The 21,998-nt window shown below is 40.2% G+C and overlaps 3 protein-coding genes across 11 annotated transcripts in view; 1 reads left to right on the top strand and 2 right to left on the bottom strand.

Annotated features, from left to right (window-relative positions):
- Nucleotides 1-12,298, bottom strand: part of HACL1 (2-hydroxyacyl-CoA lyase 1) — a 26,496-nt gene extending 14,198 nt beyond the window's left edge. The window contains exons 1-6 of one of the 6 annotated variants that reach the window (XM_087772113.1): nucleotides 12,118-12,136; nucleotides 10,931-11,035; nucleotides 10,281-10,669; nucleotides 9,139-9,236; nucleotides 5,544-5,584; nucleotides 4,145-4,225 (exon numbers count right to left, since the gene is read on the bottom strand). In XM_087772113.1, coding sequence (XP_087628239.1) covers nucleotides 4,145-4,225; nucleotides 5,544-5,584; nucleotides 9,139-9,141 — 125 coding nt within the window. In that variant the 5' untranslated portion in view covers nucleotides 9,142-9,236; nucleotides 10,281-10,669; nucleotides 10,931-11,035; nucleotides 12,118-12,136. Of the gene's footprint in view, nucleotides 1-4,144; nucleotides 4,226-5,543; nucleotides 5,585-9,138; nucleotides 9,237-10,280; nucleotides 10,670-10,930; nucleotides 11,036-12,117 lie in introns of those variants that run through there. The other 5 variants (XM_087772129.1, XM_087772103.1, XM_087772137.1 and 2 more) reach the window with 5 other exon arrangements.
- Nucleotides 11,075-21,998, top strand: BTD (biotinidase). Of its 4 annotated transcripts, none has more exons than XM_087772163.1 (6): nucleotides 11,075-11,938; nucleotides 13,690-13,794; nucleotides 15,989-16,078; nucleotides 17,218-17,457; nucleotides 18,986-19,135; nucleotides 20,574-21,998. In XM_087772163.1, the coding sequence occupies exons 3-6, from the start codon at nucleotides 16,067-16,069 to the stop codon at nucleotides 21,756-21,758; spliced, it is 1,587 nt and encodes a 528-aa protein (XP_087628289.1). In that variant the 5' UTR covers nucleotides 11,075-11,938; nucleotides 13,690-13,794; nucleotides 15,989-16,066; the 3' UTR covers nucleotides 21,759-21,998. The 4 variants fall into 4 exon arrangements, with proteins under 4 accessions (XP_087628289.1, XP_087628301.1, XP_087628280.1 ...); XM_087772154.1 differs by lacking the exon at nucleotides 11,075-11,938 and adding an exon at nucleotides 12,530-12,617; XM_087772171.1 differs by lacking the exon at nucleotides 11,075-11,938 and adding an exon at nucleotides 12,684-12,814.
- The window catches only part of ANKRD28 (ankyrin repeat domain 28), a 138,500-nt gene continuing 135,104 nt past the window's right edge, over nucleotides 18,603-21,998 (bottom strand). The window contains exon 30 of the transcript XR_015707823.1: nucleotides 18,603-18,619. The gene's annotated coding sequence lies outside the window, so the exon portion shown is untranslated. The remainder of the gene's footprint in view (nucleotides 18,620-21,998) is intronic.

Below are 21,998 nucleotides of genomic sequence, written 5' to 3'. Positions count from 1 at the left end.
TCACATCTGTAAGCTCGCCTGATGGTCAAATCCTACTGCTTTTGGGATGTTGTGCACCTTCAGCATTCACAGATCTCAACAGAATAGAAAGTGATGAGCACAATACAGGAGTGGATTCTAAATATCAGCGTGTCAGCCAGTAGACTGCCTAGCAGCTTTTGGGTCACTAGTTGTAGGACAATCTGGCTGTATTAAGTGATCCACATCTAGCATAAAAATTCTAAAACCAAGTCACATTGCTAGCAATCTTCATTAAAGTTTGATACCACGGGTGACAAGATGGTTTGAGAGGAATGACAACAGCTGATCTAAAAAGTATTGACTGATCTAAAAAGTATTACGATATTTGTTCATAAGAGGCATCGCAATGTGCACAAACACTAGAACTAAGAAACACAGTAGGAAACAATCTTTTCAGAAAGATTAGATTTTCTTCATATACAATTTGGAACACAGCAGAAATTAGCTGAGTATCTGAAAGCAGGGAGAAGAGCTGTCAGTTTTTATTAAAAAAACCCAAACAAACAAAAAACCCCCCACAAACCAAACCAAAACTCAAAAAACAAAGACCAAAGAGATGAACAAAAATTTAACATGCCTACAAGTGCTCCTGTTCTTAAATTAGTTCATAGCTATGTGATAAAGGCAACATTAGTTTACAATATGGGTTATACATTCCACAGGAACACATTCCTATTATAATTTCCACAAAATACAATAAATTATTGTCCTACAGTGAATGAAAATCGGCTTTTTATTCAGTTTGTAGGTCAAACTCAAACTCCTTAAAATACTAAATGCTGACTTAAGAGAAAGCTGGCTTATTAATCTGCTCATTCATCCATACTAAATTGAAATATTGGGTCAATAGCTTTCTAAGCTTTTTCTCCTAAACAATTTCTCTTCAGATACCGTCTTTCCTTCGACTGCATTTATCTATACAAGGTGTTAAGCTGAAACATTTACAACATGCTCAATGCATAATGCTAAATTTAATCACCATAAAATTTGGGGATACGTATATCTAGATCGAAGCTTCATATCAAAAAATCTCAGTTCTATTCCCCTGACACGGTGAGATGAGAACTTCAGGCTCTATCTTACCTCTATGAAAAATCATTATGGAAAATCCATTTGGTGTATACTCTAGATATTTTATTCTGCTGATTCTCTCCCCTCAGAAAAATGATTATGACTATCTATATATAACCAGTCTGTTTCACAGTGATAAACCCTATGTTCCTTTCACTTATCTTTTTCAAATGTATTTAAATGTTTCAATAAACAAAATAACTACTACTTCCTAATGCTGAAATATAAGAAACAGAACGCTCTACCCTTAAGAAAGCCAGCTCCAACAGCTATACCTTGAGAAGATTTGGTTCTGCTTTGAAAGTTTACATAATTGTAACAAGAAGAAGTTTTTCCCCCCATAAAATCATCATACTGTACTACTGCCACAATACTGTAGACATTTTTAAGAGCTGTGCTTATTACTGCATGTAGTTTAAACGAAGTCAAAAACAACAGTGAGGCAGGAATAACACTGACTTCAATGAAACTAATAAGAATAGCAAGCACTATGTACTTGCAGGAGAACTTTAGTAAATTGAAAAAAATTTCAGCTGCAACCTCAGGTAAAGAGCATGGTACCTCACCATGCTACTGTACACGGAAATCTTAAAACTATTGCAAACTCTTCTTTGAAGTCTATTCTCACAGCCAAACTGAGATACAAAAACTTTTGCTCAGAATGAGGCAGAAGAGAAGGAAGCAGCACTGTAGGTAATTTTTAACATGAAATATCAAAAGGTTTTACCCTTGGAAATGCAGTTTACCAAGGCCCCATTAGCTACCTAGTTGGCTAGATTTACACATCCAAGAACTCACTGTGACAAGCTTCCAGGGTAAACCAAAGGCTTTTCTACTCAGCCAATCTATGCTCAGGCAATACAATCTAAAAGCACAACTGGTAGCAAATTGTGCTATCAGACTGCTTGACTTTCTTCCTGTTGGTACAGAAGAGATTTCTTTCATCTGGAAGAGACTGAAACGGAGCAGAACCAGAAGAATGGGTCTCCAGGCTCAAGGAGGACAACTCAGACAGAGCTTTAAGGACTATCACCTAGCCTGAGATATTCAAAGTCAGGAGCAGCAGGGCCAGTTCAACTATTAGCTTACTTCTGTGAGAAATGAGCCAAAGCTCAGCCATTGTAGTAAGTTAACAATGTCAGGTGTAAAGCCATGAAATCGCATGACATCTGGAAGATACCAGTGAGGGCTAATCTTGCCCTACAAATTGATCTCCCCACGCCACTTCCTCGCAGGGGATGGTATAGAGCAGGAGACTTACTACCTTGTTGCCACAGAAAGAGGAACACCTCTCTAACTTCTGCTCCCAGCTGCATAATTCACTCCCTCCCTCGCCTAGGTGCTTGATGCTTGCCTGAATGCAAAGCGAGCCGATTTAGATCACTTATCTAACATGACATTATTTACTTATTTTTGCTGGGTTGGCTTTCTGCCAGAATAATGAACTGAATGTGATCATTGAGGCAGACAAGTGCCAGAGCTGTCAAGAGGGCAAGCAGCAGGAGTACACGGCCAGGAGAAGGGTGTGGAGATGATGTGGGCTTATGTCCCTTTTCGCAGCAGACTGTATTACATCGGCGTAACCAAACCCCTCAATGTGTATTATATTTTCATCTCCTGTCCTTTGCTTGGGCTACTCCTGCTCTTCTCCTGCAACACTCCTCCTCCATAGTGCCTGCCCAAGTATTCATGCTGCTGTCTAGTGAAACAGGCCAGAAAGCTGGTCAGTTAACTCAACAGAAAAATCCCTGGTCTTCCTCTCCAAAGCACAGCACCCTTTCTTACAATGGTAATGCCAGCCAAAAGTAAATGTCAAAGCATGTCTGGGATTCTTGGACACTCAATGGAGGTGCCTACTAATGAAGGAGCCAAGGAAAATTAGTTTCATTACACTAAATTTGGGAGTTCTGAATGCTTACTTCTCTCCTTTTGGCACATGGCGGGCAAAAGGCAAGGCTGATGTGACCAATGAAAAAAAAAAAATTGGCCAATCACTGTGGTTTGGTCAGTGAAAACCAGTCTTCTTACTGTACTGTCAAATATTGTACTGTCAAATATTCTGCCAAACTAGATAAGCCATCCCCTTCACCTTTTGCCAAGAGTACAGGTTTATGCGAGATCAAGTCAAGTAAACAGAGCTAATGTCAGACAAAACTCAGTTTGTGAGAAAATTGAAATGTCTCCTGCAAATCCATAAGCAAGTGCCATGAATGCTTCTTTCTTATAACCACATCCATGACTGTTCAAAAGCAAGTTTTTCATATGATCTTTTTTTCTAATCTAAGGTCACATAGGGACAGCAAAACTTCAGTCAATAACTAATTTTTTAAAAAGAATTTGAACACTAGAGGTCTTTTTCCAAAGTGTCAGAGACTTGATTTGTTAGTGTTCCCATTATCGAGCTTCTTCGTCCATCAGCCACTGCTAATCTAATGCTCCAGATCACGTGCGGTTAGTATTACCAGAGCTTCTACCCAAAACACCTTGTATAGCTTTCTGAACAGCTTTCACTGGCAGACCAGCTGAAGTTGCTATGTCTCAGTGAAGGCTTGTGGGAGTAAATGCTATCACTCTGTACATCATTTAATTCAATACTTAATTACTGCTCTAAATGTCTGCGTGGGGAGCAAATATGGATTTTAACAATGCAGTTGTCAATTTGTTCATATATGAAATACAGTACTGCAAAGGCAATGTGGATTTAAATTTAGAAAAACCTCTGAGACTTTCCACGATCAATAAAGCATTACAGGCTGAATATCGACTTCATTTTCAAATTTATCCATACAATCAGGTATACTTATAGATTTTCTAATATATGCGTAATGGGGTAGGAAAAAGGAGAACTTTATCCATGAGAATACAAAAAATGGAACTAAATTACTTTTAGGGTTGATAAGTGAAGAATTCCCTTCTCATTACCCAGAAATGAGAAAGGAAGAAAAGAAAAGAAAAAAAAAAATCCTATACTAAATACTGCGGAGCTCAACATCTGCAACAAATCACACCAAACAATTATCAGAATTTTAAAGCAAAAATGTAGTTAAATTACCAGCAGTTCATGGTTGCATTTGCCATCCCACCAAGGGCATGTAAAAAACCTGGACCGGACACTACAAGACAGACTCCTGGTCTAGAGCGGGGGGGGAAAAAACAAAAAACAAAAATGAACAAACAAACACACACACACAAAGAGAAAGAGAGAAAAAAGGAAAGTGAGCACAAAGAACACCAAATAAATCACCAACAAAAACTAGTAAGATGCTGAAATACTGAAATATAAAATATTAAAGTTTTACTCATGTCATCAAAATGCATGAATGGCAAGAGGTTTGTATGAAGGACCAAGATAGACATGGGAATCAGAAATCATTTAGCTGTATCAACCCAATTGAAAAAGCAAGTGAACAGTTGTTACGTGCCACCCACACAGAGGTCTGCAACATATGCAGGCTCATCATAACACAGCTCCTTACTTCTTTTATTGCATTTACTCCATCATCTAGCATTTATATGGAATTTGGTAAGCCACTGATGTTTGCAGTCTCCTCAACTCCACTTTAGCACTAGATATCAATGAAGAAAGCTCACAAAGGAAGAAGTGCATCTAATTCAACACAAATTTTATTAGAGTTTAATTCAGGCAGAGGCACTTGTTTTTCCAGGTGATGAGATAAAAATGACAATTCTTAACTACTGAGCATTCTTCAGTAGCTTTACAGACTCTTTACATATCAGAAAAAAAAATCAGCTTACTTCCAGAGCATTATTCAAAGGAAGAAAAACTACAAAACTGTATAACACAGGTGTCATGCTTGCAGACAGAATAAGGACTGATCACCTGCATCATCGGGTCTGCAATTGTGAGCAAGCAGCCACCAGATGTTTACTTTAGAAAAGGATCCATGGAATACCCAAGAAGCACACCTCACAAGTCACAGGCCACAGAATGCTTCCCAAGAACATTAAGAGCAGTAGAAAAGAGGAAAAGCCAGTATTTTGTGCCAGAAGAAGCACAGACGAGTCTGGAAGGCATATGTTCAGCCTCTGTGTTGGTAAGGTATTTGTTAAATAATACGCCCAGATGATGAGATTAAGGCATAGCGGGTCCACCAAGTTGCAACAAACAATGGTGGCATGATTTCTGCCCCTCATACCAATGGTGTTGAACTGCTATTCAGAAATTAAAAGAGAAGAAATAAAGTTATAAGGTGGACAATATTATATGAGCTTAAGCACCTCCTCGCTCCTGCCCTGAATCATAGTAATAGAAATATTGATAATCATTATTGACAGTTATTTTAAAATTCATGTTTCATTTTAACTGCCCTACATCTGCCCACACTAAAAACACCCAGTTCAAAACCAGAAAAACATCCGTAGCTTCTAACTGTTGAGTCTAATACAGTTAATATTATATTATTATTAATATTAATGAATAGGGAATGTACCTGCCAGTCAAATATCCAACAGCAGATGCAGCATAACAGGCCTATTGAAAATACTGGAGTTAATTATACAGTTATTATTACATATACATTTCATGATATCGTGTACATAACTTTCAACAAAAATACTGAAAATAAGCAGGTACAGATTTTGCCCTGATCATTAGAGCTTAAATGTAAGTAGAAGCACCCCTTCACCCTCCCCATTATAAGGTACGTTCATGAAGGCTTATGTGAAAAATCCCAAAACTCGTCTCCACATTTCAGGCTTCTGTTGTTCCAGGATATTATATTAGGAATATTTAGGATTTGAAAAACAAAAAACCAACAGCATAAAAGAAACCCCCTGTAACCAGGGAAGCAAAGCAAACAGAACAGCATAAGAAACTTCTGCCTCCTACTGCCTTCTAGACTAACATGGACAAGGGATTTATAAAAGCAAGGCAACAAACAGAAATCCAGCCATCACTGGAATGACTCATTGTATTTCAGACATTAAGCAAAAGGTTGAAATCACATGCTGAAGAGATTCATTAGGAGATTAGGGATTGTCTTTTACAAGCTGAACTGCTGAAGTACTTCTCACTCCATTTCTGGTATCATACTTAGCTTCAGGTACTTTGACATTTTGAAGAAAAATTGCATTTTGCGTAATTTTCACAAAAGCAATGCCTACAACATGTTAACATAGCTTAGCAGCAGTATTATTATGTAGTATGTTTTTATGCTATTCCTGTAGTAATATTAAACATTCAGATATAAAGTTCACCTGGTAACAAGACAATATGTGATCAAGTAGAAACAGAAGATTGTAGGCAACCCAAGAACTCCAAAGGATTCACACATGTGACATTGCCAAATCCATCCCTCATATTCTCATGCTTTTGTCTTGAATTGAGCAAGTTCTACCACTTAATGGAAAAAAGTCATTTTGCAATTTTTTTTTTTTTTTTTAAGTAAGCTCCTGGCCTTATAGCCTGCCTCTTTCATTTTGAAATAGAGTTGGGATTTTGTTTTTTAGTTTTATTGGAGTACTATTGTGGTAAGAAGAATAACTAACACACAGGCTCCTTCTAAAAGTTTACAAAGCTACTAAACATTTTCCTCAAACCTATGAATAATTTTAGGTGACACAGCATGTTAGCAATGTCAGCTTAAATGAGTGAAAACACAGACTTATTATAACCTTTTACACGGAAGGATAAACTGTCTTTAATAGCCTCATGCTCCTATAGATACAGACCAACTCTTTGAGAAAAAGGTGGGGCTTAAAGGAATAATAAGCAGCCCTTATTTTCTTTGCAGCATTAGGAAACGGAACTGTTGACAAAAAACGTACATTGACAAGAAAAATCTCTTTCTACATTTCATAAGCCTCTGACATGGAGAAGAAAAATGTCACTAATATTCAAGACTTAGATAACAATTTGATGACATATCTGCGTGCAAAAGTTTAGAAATATTTGGAGTAGGTGTTACTAAAAATCTTGTTAATGGAGCTCAAAGCATGGTGTTAAGTTTCCATGGCAATCATTTTTTAGAACTAAGTGGCAAAATAGAGCAGCACATAGAATTTGGGTTCACGTACAGTCATTGCCATTAAAACTTTTTACTGCTTCATTCTGCAAGGAAGCAACATGACTAAATCTATCTGTATTTAGAGGAGAGGAGATTGTAAAGAATTTTGAAGGCATACTTCAAAGAGTTTTTTTTTTTGTCTGAACAGTAAGAACAAAAACCCATTTTACTTATGAACCTTGCACCCTCACTACCAAAATATGAGTAATGGCACTCATGTTATCTGTTAAGGTCACAACACAGTTGATCAGCTGAAACCAGATCCTTATTTTCCTCAGACAGGCAAGAAGGACATAAGCATATAAAATGCCAATGACCACCAAACCCACAATCGACATTAGGAAGAAATGTAGGAGGTCCAGATGCAGGCACTGAAAAAGTTTGTAACCACCCATGAGTGCTGGGTTTGAACTGTAGCCAAAGCAGAAGCCTGTTGCTCCCGTACAAGTAGAAGAACATTAAGCAGGGTTTAATTAAATTAGTCTGTTTTCAACTTAAACATAAGCAAACTAATACAACATAGCTAGTAAACAATGGTGAAGCATTTTTGTGCCCAGCGGCCCAGTTAAAATAGTACTGCCATGCCTAGGAGCAGGCCTGAAGCCCTTATATTAATTGTACCTAATGTTCCTGTAGGGCTTGTGGTCAACTTGTTACGAGAACTTGCTGTATGAACCTGAGCTTGGTACATGATGTCTTTTGTCATGACATACAACTTAAGCGAAGTCTTGAAAACATGGACACAGGTTTAAAGCAGCAGTCCCAGGATAATGAGCAACTTGCTGATGGCCAGTTACTGGTCACTGAAAAAGCACACCTTTGAGATCTGGGAAGACACTGCTTTTGCTTTAGGAAAAGCAGCAACGGCTAAGCAAGGGAGAAAAACAAAATAAAACAAAACAACCCAGAACAAAAAACAACTGACAGGTGTGCAACAGGATAAGGCACCTGTCTTGGCCTGGGAAAGTAACACCCACCCAGCACCGCAGCCCATAGTCCAGGCATGGAGGCCAAGGCGTAAGGTCTGTTCAGAGACCAAAACATCTGATAAAGAGAGATCTTGAATCTAAGGGGTGGAGAAAAAAGATGTCGACTTTGGTTCCAGCTGCCCTTATTGAAGGATTCTCGAGTCTGATTCCCTTGACAGCTGGCAACATCCATGCTAACTACGCTGTACCAGCCCCAGCATATTATATACTCATGACTAAGGATACAATTATCAGGAAGAGATTGCTTTGAATATGTAGTGATAATTGTTATTAAAGATTAGGAACTAAATTAGCAATGTGTGTTGTTAATGAATAACAATCTAGCAGAGGGTTTTTTTGAAGTTTAAAACTGACCTGGGTTATCAGTTATCGGTCTTCTAAACAATCACAGCAATCTCTCATTACCCAGGGACAGACACACAAAACACACGCCCCTATCGAGTTGCAACACAACTATTCAGTGTTCAAGGGGCATACAGGACATGGGTTAAACTGCTCCTAGCAAACTTATGCCATGGTACAGGCTGCAGGAGATTAGCTAATGGATATTGGCAGTACTACTTAACTTTTAACTTCATGCTTTTTCCTGGGCTTTCTAGTCAAACAGTTTATTCTGCTGTTTTATGGGCTTTTGCTACATCTCGCCCAGAAATGAGGCAGAAACTCAAACCCTGGAAAAAAACTTTGTCTTCCATATATCTCAGATCATATACGGCTGCCTTCACCAATAAAGGAAACAGCTGTATACACATCCTCCACAGCCAGACCACATAACTAATAAACCTGGACAATTAAAACCATGACACGTAAATATTAAGTGTATATCTTGAATATACTGTGTATAACCTTTTACCCTCTCTTCTGCCAAGCAATTACTCTGTCTTCACTGTGGACAAAGAACAAAACAAAACCCACTACAAGATATATCTTTGTTCATCCTTCTCCACTCCCCAAAGAAGAGGAACCCTGGCATTTTGATGTTAAAACAAGTCTTCATGTTATTGTTATTCCCCTAAGCAAAAGTATCTCACCATTTACACAGCAGTCGTCTTCACTCTTAACAGAAAAGAGTCTAGTGAAGAGTGAAAAATAGGACAGCATCTCATTTGGCAGTGCAAAGCAATCTTCTCTGTTAATTACAGACACATGAGGAAATTAATTTTAATCATGTTAATAACCAAAGCTAAAACTAGAATACTTGCTAAATGGCCTACGGGAATATAAAGACTGTGTTGAATTCCCAGTCCTTCAAAGGAATCAAATACACCTTTAAAAAATATTTGTATAAGTTTGCCTCTCTCACATGTTACAGATTTTCCATAGAGACGTGCATTCCTCTAAGTCCTCACATTCCAATATAAGGATGTAAGGATTAGACAGCAAAAACATACAGCTCATGACCACCTGATTTAGGAGAACTACTATTATAATACTTTATTGACATCTGGGACAATCCATGAAGGCTATGAACTACATGGTGGAAAACAGAAAAAGAACACTGCTGCAAAATACAGGCACCTAAATACCATGCAGCTCCAGAATATTAAAAGGAGTTCCTTGGAAAAGCGGTACAATTCTAATTAAAAGTGTTCATAGAGAGACAGGATCCATAAACAAGTTAAAACACAAGAAAAATCTCCTGATAAGATAATAATCAAACATTTTTTTGTTGGCATCAGCTATGGAAAATTGGCAAATGTAGCAGAGCAACTCTGAGTACGGAAAGCTGATGGTCCATTTGCTAGCAGTCCAATACAGAGTTAGCTTGTGTAGCAATCCTTGAAAACCAGGTATAAACCTGAGGTTATATTCAACCTCAGACCACCTAAGAAACTACTGAATGCTTAAAGAGTTACTACTGGGGAAAACCAAACAAATCGAAAGCCAGTGGCATAACATCAAAATGCTAATGAGCTTGCATCTGATTTCTGATACCTAGACAAGGAAGCTGAAATATATATAATTAAGACTGTCTAAGTGCATGTTTGTGCTTGATTTTGACCACTCAGAAACATTATAACTTTCTATGGTTTGCTGTTTAGGGAGCTTTTAAAACACATTTAAGGGAAAAAAGATATTATAATTATTGAAAATAGTCAAGACAAGTTTATAAGCAGGAATACTTTCCTCTTTGGGCACTGCAAGAACAGAACAGAGACAAGGAAAAATGTACCTTTTAGACCTGTAGGTAATAACTCCCAAATAAAACATCCTCCTAAACAAAAAGGAAAGAAGTAGCTAAGAACACTCTGAAAAAGGAATGTAAATACTACGAATTAGAGAGAGAATGATAATATTGTCCTAATTTGGAAGGGAAGACATCAGCAAAAGAAAATGACAGCAGAAAAATTTGAGGGAGAAGTATCTTGGAAAGTCTATAGAAAGTTACAGAACAAAAAACCTGGATGAGCCTCCCCCAAAACTGGCAGATAAAAATCTGACAATAAATCACTTGAATGAGACAAAGCTGGTCATTTTTTCTTTCTGCAGTAGAATGCTTTGTTCAAATTCTTTTTCTCACTATTTTCATCCTCTCTTCTCTCCCTTATTGGAGAAAGGCATCTAAAAATGAAAAAAAAAAGTTGCAATTCCCTTATGAGAAAAGGAGGGAGCACTTAAAAACAGATGGGGGGAAAAGAAACACCCAACCCAATCCACCAATGCTCTCCCTTATTCTAGAATGACAGTAACTACTTCTCTGCAGGTTCTTTAAAGGAACATTCAGAGACCACATTCTTCCTGGTAAGAAAAGGTAAATTAGATATCATTCCGTTGTAAAACAGTTAAGAGAGAGAACTGGTCCTGCTGTAGATATATACTTACGGCTTGTTCATTTCTCATTCCTACATATTTTATTCCAACTGCTTGGGCTGCAATTGCGATTTCAGTGACTGGAATACCAACAATGCCAAACATGTATTCAATATTCTAAAAAGAAAAGCGTTAGAAGAAATCAGTATTGTTTCCAAAAGTTAGCTTTAATAAACATGTGAAATACAGCCACACTAACTGTACAGGCAGTCTAAAAGTAAATTGTAACAACATATATATTCACATGAAAGTTCACAGGCCACTGTGGGAACGTATACAACGGCAGCTGGTGTTTGCAGCTCAGTCCTCTGTAATTGTTCCACTGCTTGTAGACGTCCAAAACCCAGCGCTTCCACAACTGTTCAGCCCAGCTTCTCAGTCAATGTACATTTAGCTTTTTTAACTGACCACTTCGTACTTGGGATGTCTCTGCTATATTACCTTCCTGTTTCGCAGTATGTCAACTTCGCCTTTTCTGAAAATTCCTCGTATCCTTACATGTTCCTATGCTTTCACGTAGAATTAACAGAAAAAAGGCCCCAGGAAACAACTGGGATGGTGCCATGCCCAAGAAACTTATAGAGGAAAAGACCATGCTTATTTTTATTACAACTGAACTACCTTTTCATGTATCACAGACCAAGCAGAAAGCCTTTCGTTAAAGCCAGTACCAGTTCAGCACCATTTCAAGTTTGGAGACAACACAGACTTTTGATCACTGTGGAGGAGGAGCTGCTATAGGCAGGGCAGCAGCGGGCAGCCAGCCGTGCTTGATGGTAACGGAGGTATCGGGGGAGCTCGGCAAGGTGCAGGCTCGTAAGAAGGAAGAAATAAGCGAAGGCCTGGGGAAAGCCGCAGGGGGGTCCCCACCTCACGCCGGCCCACGGCGGCAGTGGGACCGGGCGGGGCCGGGGCCGGGCCCGCTCACTGGGCTGCTGCCCCGGCACTTCCCTCCTTCCCACAGGGCGACGGGGCAAGCCCTTCTCGCCCGCTCCCAGGAGACCGGCAGCAACGCCCAGGGTGAGCCCGGCCGCGCACGCTCGCTTCTCGCCAGCCCCGCGGGCACCCGTGGCGTGGCGTGGCCTGGCCTGGCCTGGCCCGGCCCGGCCGCCCCCCGCGCCGCGCGGCCGGCGGGAACTGTCCCCGCCCGCTCGCCGTAGGGAAGCTGCTCGCCCGTTCCCCGGCCCCCGCGCTCTTACTTGAGCCTTGAGGGACTCAGCGATGAGCTGGGCCCCGCTGACCGCCTCCCCCTCCGCAGCGCTCTCGGAGGCCATGCCGGCTCCGCGCAGCCTCGGCCCCGGCACAGGCCGGAGCCGCCCACCGGGGGAGCGGACGGAACGGGACCCCGGCCGAAGGTCGGGTGCAGTTGACTGGCACGCCGCCCGGCCAATGAGACAGCGGAGGGGGCGGGCCCGGGAGGGCCGCGGACGCCCACCTCTGACCCCGTTGGCAGGCGGTGCGGGGGCCAGGGCCAAGGCTGGGGAAGCCTCCTATTGGCTAGAGCGGGCACCCAATCGGAGGCCGGGGGGCTCCTGCCCTCCCCCGCCCCCGCGCAGCCGTTGGCCCGTGGCGCTGCCGAGCGCGGAGCAGCCGCCAGGGGGCGGCACGGCCCGGCGCGTCGCAGCGGGAGGCGGGCGGCGCGGCGCGGTGGCGCGCGGGGGCGGCTGTTAAACGGCGGCGGCGCGTGCGGAACCCGGCTGTGAGCGGTTGGGGCGGGGGAGGCGGGGGCAGGCGGTTGGGGCGGGGGAGGCGTTCGCCTTGCCGAGTGATCGGCCTCAAACCGGGGCAGGCCGGAGCGGGCGGGCGAGCGGGTTCACCGCCGGCCCAGGATCCCCGAAGGCCGCGCTTGGCGTGTGGCAGCTCGACCTCGAAGGCCCGTGGGAGCTGCAGGGCGAAGTGCGTTTGTGACTCGGTGGTGTAACACTGCGGCTTCGTGGGGTTGGTCAGAGATCGGTAGCGCAGCGCGGAGCAAAGCACAGCGTAGTTTTAGATGAAGATACCCGACGCCAGCATTCATGAGGAGAAGTGGGAGCGTAGTGTGAGACGCTTCTCCAAAATCCTCACCGAAGACTGGGGCACACCATTTTACCTGTCTGTGCCCATCCTGGCCACGCCAAGCTTGCATGTGTCCGAGAGGTGACATAGTTGGCAGTATGTCCTGCCCTGCCCTCTCACTTGTTGGTTGTGCTACCATCTTGAGTTGTTCGAGCTGAACCACTAATAACGGCAGCATTTGATTCATCCTCACTCTCAATAACTTAGATAACGTAAGATCTTTTAATTATGAGACAAAGCACATTTCGGGAATCCTGTGAAATGTATACTACATTTTGTAAAACATTACATTAGAATGGGCAACATTCTTCAAAAATAGATTGCACCTCTGAATACAAGCCAGGAAACTAGAGCAAGGTTATGTAATGCATTGCACACAGAATAAACATTTTTCAGAACAGGAAATACAAGATACCTGTTTTAATTGAGCTATGATTGTGTTGCTAAAAAAAACTTCATAAAAACCTATATAGTAAAATACTGTATTAAAATATAGTGCAGCATATAAAAGCAGTAGATGGGAGATCAGTGAAGAAAAAATTGAGTTTCACTATATTTTTACATCTATGTAGGGGCTGTTGTGTTATATATTCTATATATTAAAATCACAGCAACATCACAATTCATTGATATCAATGTAAAAAGGACTTTAATTATTTTTTATAGCAAATTTAATATTTTGCCTAGTAATTATTAGTGTTTATGTTACTTAACAGGCATTTGCTATTAATCACTTACGAGGACCCAGACTAGTGCCGCGTTGCTTCTGTTTTTTTACAGTCTGTTGGATTCTTCTGAGTATAAAAGTGCTAAGAAGCAGGGTATGTATTGCCTTTCTCTGTGTATACATCTATGTATGGTGAGAGTTGACAAACTTCTAACCTTCCAAAGTTGTTGAAAAGTAGGTGACTGGATGCTTTAGTTCACAATGTACTGAGATTAGATGGTTCTGAAAGACTGAATAGGAAAACAATCTGCAGCATGACTGGGGGAAAAACTTGTCTGAATCAGCATCCAAACTTAAACACCAGTCTTTTTACCTTTTGTATAGAACTATAACTAGAGTAGTGTGACTGCATGACAGTAGTACTGCTATGAAATACTTACATTTGGGTGAGATGATCCTACTGAAGGGTATCTGCCAGGGAAAAGACCACGTAAATCACAGGAAAGGGACAGAAAAAGAGATTAAATTATAAAGCATTTCAGTTTATGAATTTTTTTTTTAAAACTCATGGCTCAGGTGAGGTGACAGCTCTGTAGACCCTAAACAAATTAATTTCTCTTCAAGGAAAGGATTTCTTAGATAGTGTAGCACTTTCCACTAGGGAAAAGAAAAACAGAATGTGGTTGAGACTTATCTGAAGTCTCACAGCCTAAGGGCTGAGTAAACCCTGGTGCTATCCTTATTTTGGCTGGAAAAGTTACTATGCCCAAGCCCAGCCTTGGAGCTTGTCACAACTCTCCTTGTTAGAAGCAATCCATTAGATAGCAGGGTTCTGTTGTTTAAGCTGTCAAATAGGGGAAGGGCGTTAGGGAGCACTCACGTAAGTGCTCAGCCATCGTCTGTAGGACTAACAGTAATCACAGCCAAGGGTAAGGACTCAGAGGAATTACTTTAGTTATTATTTTAGTTGGCCCAGGTTCAGCCAGATGAGTCTGTATAGTCAGATGTTCAGTGCATCTTGTGCATCTAGAAGAGGAAGGGATTCAGATTAGTACTTTGAATGTTTCTGACCACCACAAAATAAACCGTGGCAGAAAAATGAGAATTTTCCAAGCATGTCTGTAAAATACAACATTTTGTAGAAGCCCGTTTACCTGTTAATTTTTTACGTTCGTGTGTTTGGCTTAGAAGGCAAAAAGGCTATTTTTCTAACGCATAGCAATTCCGCCCTGTGATCTGAAACTCTCCAACTTTTTCCATCACTAGTAATGATGAATTCTAATTACATCTTAGTTGACAACTTTGTTGAGGAACGGCTGACTAGAACCCATTCCTGTCCTAAATAGGCGTTTTGGCTCTGAAGGGATGACAGAAATAGAAAAGATAGATAGTTTTGTCACTGAAGTGCAACACAGTGTGTTTATTTTCAGTGGCTTTCTTAACTGTGAGAGGCTTCCTGCCTCTCCTCTCCCTCCCCCTGCTACTGCTTTATATCTTCACGTGTACCTTGGCCTTTCATTTGCAAAGCTGAGCTGCATAGGACAAAGTAGGATCCTCTGTTGTTGATACGCATTGCCAAATCACCCCCCCCGCATAAGTACTGAGTGTTTTCCTCAAGATGCAGAATAGGAAGGGTAGCTTATTGTACATCCCTTCTCAGAATTGTTTATATAAATGGAATATCTTTAATACAAGTGTTTACAGAGATGCCAAGGCTTTATTCTGGTTTTGTTGTGCTTTAGGTAACTTAAATTTACCATTAAAGGCATGTATATATGAACACATTGGCAAATTAAGCCTCAAGAAAATACGGAAATGTAGTTGAGCTTAGCAGCATCTAATACTCCTGGACCCTTACAAGCGTTATTACATATTCAGACTTTTTGGTTGAGCAAACAAGTCTTCTGCCTACCATAGGCGCTAAGGTTATGATTTTCCTCTGCTACACGGGATTGTGTTGCTATCAAACCAGTGTTGCAAATAGTGCGTAGAGCTCATGGAAGCACACAAGTGGCTTAAACTAAGGTATTACTTGCTAAATGCTTTTTGAATAGCTTTCCTCGTGCTTCAGTTTGTTCATTGTTAGACACTAAACCAGTTGCTGATTAGACAAAAATAAACCCAAAACAGCAGTATTGAGGATTGCTTATTAGCTGCTTTTCATTCTGCAACTTAAGAAAAGACAGATTTTAAGTTAACTTGCCATAGACTTTCTTTTTTAGGTAGAAAACTACATTTACTGTAACATGAATAAAAAATAAAAATGGGATTAGTTTAAAATTGATCTCTTTTTCCTGCTGACCTCCTAATGGGAACTAGAGAAGGCTCTTCATGCATGTGTCTTTCAGAGTCTGTATTTGCTTTGGAAAAATTCAGGGAGTTGTGGATCACAGAGACTGAAAAGCACCAAGACTGTTTTGGGACATATGTTTTCTTGGGTAAGAATTACCAAAGAGCAAATACAATTCAAAAGTCAGTAACTGAACTTGAAGACTGCGGGCCATCAATATATAGCATCAGTGCATCTCTCGGCATGGTCTTTCAACTTAACTGCTATTCAAGATTTAATTCCTTCATGGTAGTACTAACACTGTGGTGACAAATACAGAATTCTCATATTGTGAGAATAACATGGCATTTCTATAGTATTTCTTAAGCATTGCACAGCCATTGACTGTCTCAGTCAGTCCTTGTTCTGTATAAGTAGGTATTTTCCCAGCTTGGGAAGTCAGAAAGGCTGCATGGGGAGCCCATGTTGGAGAGAGTGCCCCAGCCTTCCGGACTCACTAGTTCTTTATGTCTTTCTAAGAAAAGCTTAGTAATCCAAATTTTCTGCATTTTGTATGGATTTTTGCTTTTTTGTTACTACTATGAAAGCATTTTTAACCTTACCTACCTGCATTTTATTGGAGGAATGCAGATCTGAATTGCACTCAACATTTTTATGAATGTTGAAAGAAGCTGCACTGTACGAGACAAGTTAGTCTATTTATTACACATGTGGAGTTGGAATACAGTGAATCCATAATCCATCAGGAGAGGTATTTTCATGATAGAAAGACAGATAAATGCAGAAGTACTGTCTAATGTAATTCTTTTGGCAATTCTCTGTTTCAGCATTGATAAAATAAGTTCTACCACTACTTGTCTACTAAATATTGTGTCCAGATAATTTTAGGAAATGCTACTTTTGCATACATCCCCCATCACCAAATGCGGGAGAAACTGCAAATTTGCGAGCTGCTTTTAACTTTTCCCAAAGACATTTTGGTATATCATGTAAAAGATCTATGAATGAATGGTAAAGTTAATTGGAAAGGGAGACAAAGCAAGGAGATCAGTGGAACTATGTATGAAGCTAGAATACTTTTAAACAGGACACAGTTATTTCAAGCACCAACATAGATAGATTTAAGGTTTAGAAACAATATGCACGTGGTCATTCAGGAATTTAAAAACAACATACTCAGTTCAAACACTGTTAAAAGTCTCAGTTGCAGTCCATATATAATGGTAAATTTAAATTCCTGGCACTACTTGTTGCTCAAGCTCCACCCACCCCACCTGGTTTTTTCAGTCTAGATTTATGGCATACACCATGGTGGATCTGTGCTGGAAGCTGGCCGTCTCCTTTTTTTGCTGTCAAGTTGTCTCAGGAGGAGTTACGAAGGAGGGACATTATGTTGCTGCCGTGTATGAACACGAGTCCATACTGACTCCTAACCCAACAGCCCTGGTTGATCGACAGTCTGCGCTGGAACTCATGGGCAGAAACCTAGACATCTATGAACAGCAAGTAGTGGCTGCTGCACGACAGGTATGCCGCAGCTTAGTAGCAGTTGCGTGTGTCCTATGTATATATAGAGTAAGTGCTATTTGAGGATAATCTTTCACATTTGTGTTCCCAGGCAACTAAAGCCGTATTTATATACATAAGTATGGTCTGGTTTTTCAGACATTCTGACCTGCCAGCACTCTGAAAAAAATCAGGCCAATTAGCAGCTCGCCTAACTTCAGTTATTCCAAGCTTGGAAAAACACGCCTATAGTTATTTAGTATAGGGAAATTAATTTTCTATTTCGATCTGAATACCTAGCTCCTTTCTGTTTTCTTAAATGGAATGTTTTTATTGAAAGATTGTCTTACAGGCGGCTGTCTTTGTGTTTGATTTTATTCCAGTGCTCTCAGTGGAAATTCCTGAATGTTTCTAAAATCTAAGGAAGTTAAATGAATGTTAAATGAATGTTCCACCATTAACAACTTCGTGGAAGTAAAGTTTTCCATTCCTTTCTCCTACCCTCCACGGAATGGTTTTCAGTCTAAATATAATTAGAGGAAAGAGACTAGTATTTCTGGCTGTTCTTATGCACAGCCTTCTTTCCTTCCCTTCCCAAGAAAACCCAAAGCTGTTTCTAGTCAGAGGCGGCAGGCATTACTGTCCCTATGCAGAGAAGGGGAAGAAGACTTGCAAGTTTCACAAAATTAGAAGAATTACAATTTTTATATAATTTGAAAAAGTTGTTATTTGTTTGTTTGTTTTTTGTTTTGTTTTGTTTTGTTTTTGAGAATGATGACTAGGCATCACAGTCCAGAAGCATCGTAGCTACTTTTATGCAGTACTGCATCCAAGACACAGAAATTATCCCAAAGCCATAACACAGATAACACATTTGAACTGACTTTTGAACAGTCACAGGTATTTGAGTGACTGATGCTGTGTCTGATTTAAGAGGAATCCACCACATGTTTAGGAACAGATCTCCCTGAACTTCAGGTAGAGCCAGCCTAGCTCTGGCATGGCTACATTTCTACTAGAATCTGCATTGCTTCCACAGTCAAGCTGTTTCTGAAAACAATACTTCCAGTACCCTATACAACCCTGTATACTTAACCAAGGTATATAGCCCGGACTAAGTGATGCTGCATGTTTGATACAGATACAGTACCTTTGACAGAGTTCATCTGCAAATGGCGTAATTCTAAAAAAAAAAAAAAAAAAAAGACAAATTTTAACATCAGTCTTTAACCTGAATGATGAATGGAAACTACTTTTGGTAAGAATTTAGTTGAAGTCTGGTCTTATTTGCATGCCCTTAAAATAATGTCAAACAGGTTATTTTTCAAGCTAAAGGTATGCATCAGGTTAAATAAGCTTTTTTATACACATAGTTACACCTACTATGAAGTCAAAGAAAAGATATTTTTCAAACTACATTAGTCTCAAAACATACTTGGGCTATTCTTAACTTTCTTTAGCTCTTTTTACCCATGAGATTCCCTTTTTTCCCTTCATATTTAGGTTGGATTTGCTTTGCCTACAAAACATGCCTTTGTTTTACATACAGGGAGCACAGATCATTGTTTTTCCTGAAGATGGAATCCATGGCTTCAACTTCACCAGAAGCTCCATTTATCCTTACTTAGATTTCGTTCTGCATTCACACTCTGTGAAGTGGAATCCATGCAGAGAGCCATATTTGTTCAATGACACAGAGGTAAATGTAGGAATGATTTCTGCAGAGAGGTGGAATAACTGAATGCTAGATTTGTGCTCCAAGTGGGAAACTAGCTGTAGTAGTTTTGCTTGGGGAAGTAAGCAAGAGTTAACAGCTCGTAGTACCAGATTCTGTTTTCATGAACTCTCGGTTTATGCTGGTTTCATTCTTGGCAGAGGAGGGTTTTAGATATATACATGCAAGAAGATTAGCTTGTTTATGAGCCATCTGGATTTGTCATCTCCTCCTCTCCAACCTCTGAAATGGTAATTACTCTCTAATAAGATACATTGTGTGTGATTTTATTTTGAACAACATTGTTTTATATAAAACAACATAGCAGTATCTTCACTTTTGATGCATTCTTGTTACTCAGTTTTAATGACTTAATTACATCAGAACATTCTGACTCAGTGATTGTGTGTAAAATGTGCACAAGTAACAGGACTTGACCTGCTATAATGTAATAGAAGTCACAGCTTAGCACAGACATAGTGTGATTACAGAAGATGTGACCTGCAGGTTACAAGATAGTATTTTCATGAACTGGTCTGAACCCAAAATGAAAATAACCATGCTTAGTAATACAAACTATCTATTCCTATTAAGGTTACAGTAGTCAATATAATGAAAGTAAGTAATCATCCATGTGCCTACTAAGCACAATTTGTGTGCAAACCTCAATTGCATTTGTAAATGGTGACCTACTTTGGCCTATGAAGCTTTACCACCAATGATCATGCACAAGCACGCAAGAACTTCATTTGCCATTCAGATCCTGTTTGGAGACTGCAGCACCGGCAGTCTTTGGTACAGCTCTCTGTGGTGTGGAAGAAACATCCCAGTAATGCTGTCATCTGTAACTTTTTGTATTTCTTTTCTATAACTAAGCAAAATCTATTCGTTTACATCTCTGCTTCTCTAAGTTATAGCTAGTAATCACTTTTTTAAAATTTGGAGTAAAAATACCTAGTTGCAGGCACAAGCCATTGCAGGTGCAAACGATCATTCTTAGACATTTGCTCAGCTAAAGGCACACACAGATCAGTTATGCTGCCTTGCCAAAGCTTTCAGTTGGCCTATGGTGTTTTAAAGCCATTAGTGCTCCTGCAACAGTCAGAAGGGTCTGACAATTAACGCTCTTGAAATAGAGAGATTATTTATTTACTTACTTCTCAGGAAACAAAACCCAGAGAATTTTTTCAAAGCTATTTTGCAATTAGTATCTGAAATACCTTTCAGTCTAGAAAACTACAGGTTCCAATAGCTTAGATCATAAAAATCATCAGTACCTTTAAATCTTACAGATAAGGCCAAATGCATTCAATTTCTAGTTGAAAATAATAATTTGAAAAGTATTAAATATGTCATAGCTGCTGAAGTAAAACTTATCCCTCCATATTCTGAAGTGCTTACATTTCCCCGTGCTGTTTTCCAGATTCTTCAGCGTCTGAGCTGCATGGCGCTGAAGAACAAGATATTCCTTGTGGCAAACTTAGGAACTAAGCAACCCTGTGAGCACACTGATCCCTACTGTCCATCGGATGGAAGATACCAGTTCAATACCAACGTGGCATTCAATGACGACGGTATGCTGGTAGCCACGTATCGCAAATACAATCTGTATTTTGAATACGCTTTTGATACCACTCCAGAGCCTGACTATACATTCTTTGATACCCCTTTTGCTGGCAAGTTTGGTATGTTCACTTGCTTTGATATACTCTTTTTTGAGCCTGCAGTGAACCTCATCAGACAACACAATTTGAAACAAGTTGTCTATCCAACTGCCTGGATGAACCAGCTCCCGCTCCTGTCTGCTGTAGAGTTTCAACAAGCTTTTGCAACAGCTTTCAACATCAATATTTTAGCAGCTAATATCCACCACCCTACCTTGGGCATGACAGGGAGTGGCATATACACTCCAGTCAAGTCGTTCATCTACCACAACATGGAAAGTTATGGTGGCAAGCTCATAGTAGCAGAAATTCCTGTGATTACCACAGATTACAAAAACAATTTGGAGAGTAACGAAAGATTCAGAGAGAACTTACATCACTCATGCAAGACTTTTACAAGCATCCCAATAGATGATCAAGTTTGCTTTAAGGAGGGACAAGAGGCGCCTGGCAGAGTATCAGAAAAAGGAGATGAACAGTTACCTCCCCTATTTTATGCAGAAATGATGTATGACAATTTTACTTTCGTTCCTGTATGGGGGGAAAAAGGAGAGCTCCAGGTTTGTGCCAATACCCTTTGTTGTTACTTAAATTATCAGAGAACTGTTTTAACCGAAGAATTATACGCTTTGGGAGTTTTTGATGGGCTCCATACAGTGCATGGCACATACTATGTCCAGGCCTGTGCATTAGTAAAGTGTGGTGGTCTCAGCTTTAGCACTTGTGGACAGGAGGTTACAGATGCCACTGCTCTGATAGATTTCCAGCTATGGGGAAATATGAGTACCCCTTATATCTTTCCTTTACTGCTGACATCTGGTATTACCTTGGACTTTGCTGATCACATGGGCTGGAAAAACAACCACTATTTCATAAGCAAAAATAGAACATCTTCTGGCCTACTGACAGCTGCTGTGTATGGACGATGGTATGAAAAGGACTAGCACAGATACTTGACTGAATCAGAAAACAACTGCCCATATTTTCAGAGTATGTATCTTAACATAAGTTGTTGAACATCTGTACTGCCTAGAGCTTCAGGTATGTTTGTTACATGACTGACTGATTAGATTCCACATTTGAAATGACAAGCCAAGCACTTCACCTAATAGGCTGTAAGTACAGTCTGTACCTTGGTAGCTTACGTCCTGCCAGAAGTAAAGCAACTGCCTTGCAAAGATAAA

The sequence above is a fragment of the Nipponia nippon genome, unplaced genomic scaffold (genome assembly GCF_047370975.1).
Source record: "Nipponia nippon isolate SJK-2023a ecotype South Korea unplaced genomic scaffold, ASM4737097v1 scaffold_1, whole genome shotgun sequence".
NCBI classification, from domain to species: domain Eukaryota; kingdom Metazoa; phylum Chordata; class Aves; order Pelecaniformes; family Threskiornithidae; genus Nipponia; species Nipponia nippon.
Note: the sequence above shows the minus strand (reverse complement) of the source record. Positions and strands in the feature narration are given on the sequence as shown.

Bases quoted from the DNA above. Each gene is read 5' to 3' on its own strand.
- BTD (XM_087772163.1), top strand. The intron at 17,458-18,985 runs GTATGCCGCAGC...TTTTACATACAG, and splicing joins TAGTGGCTGCTGCACGACAG to GGAGCACAGATCATTGTTTT. The intron at 19,136-20,573 runs GTAAATGTAGGA...GCTGTTTTCCAG, and splicing joins ATTTGTTCAATGACACAGAG to ATTCTTCAGCGTCTGAGCTG.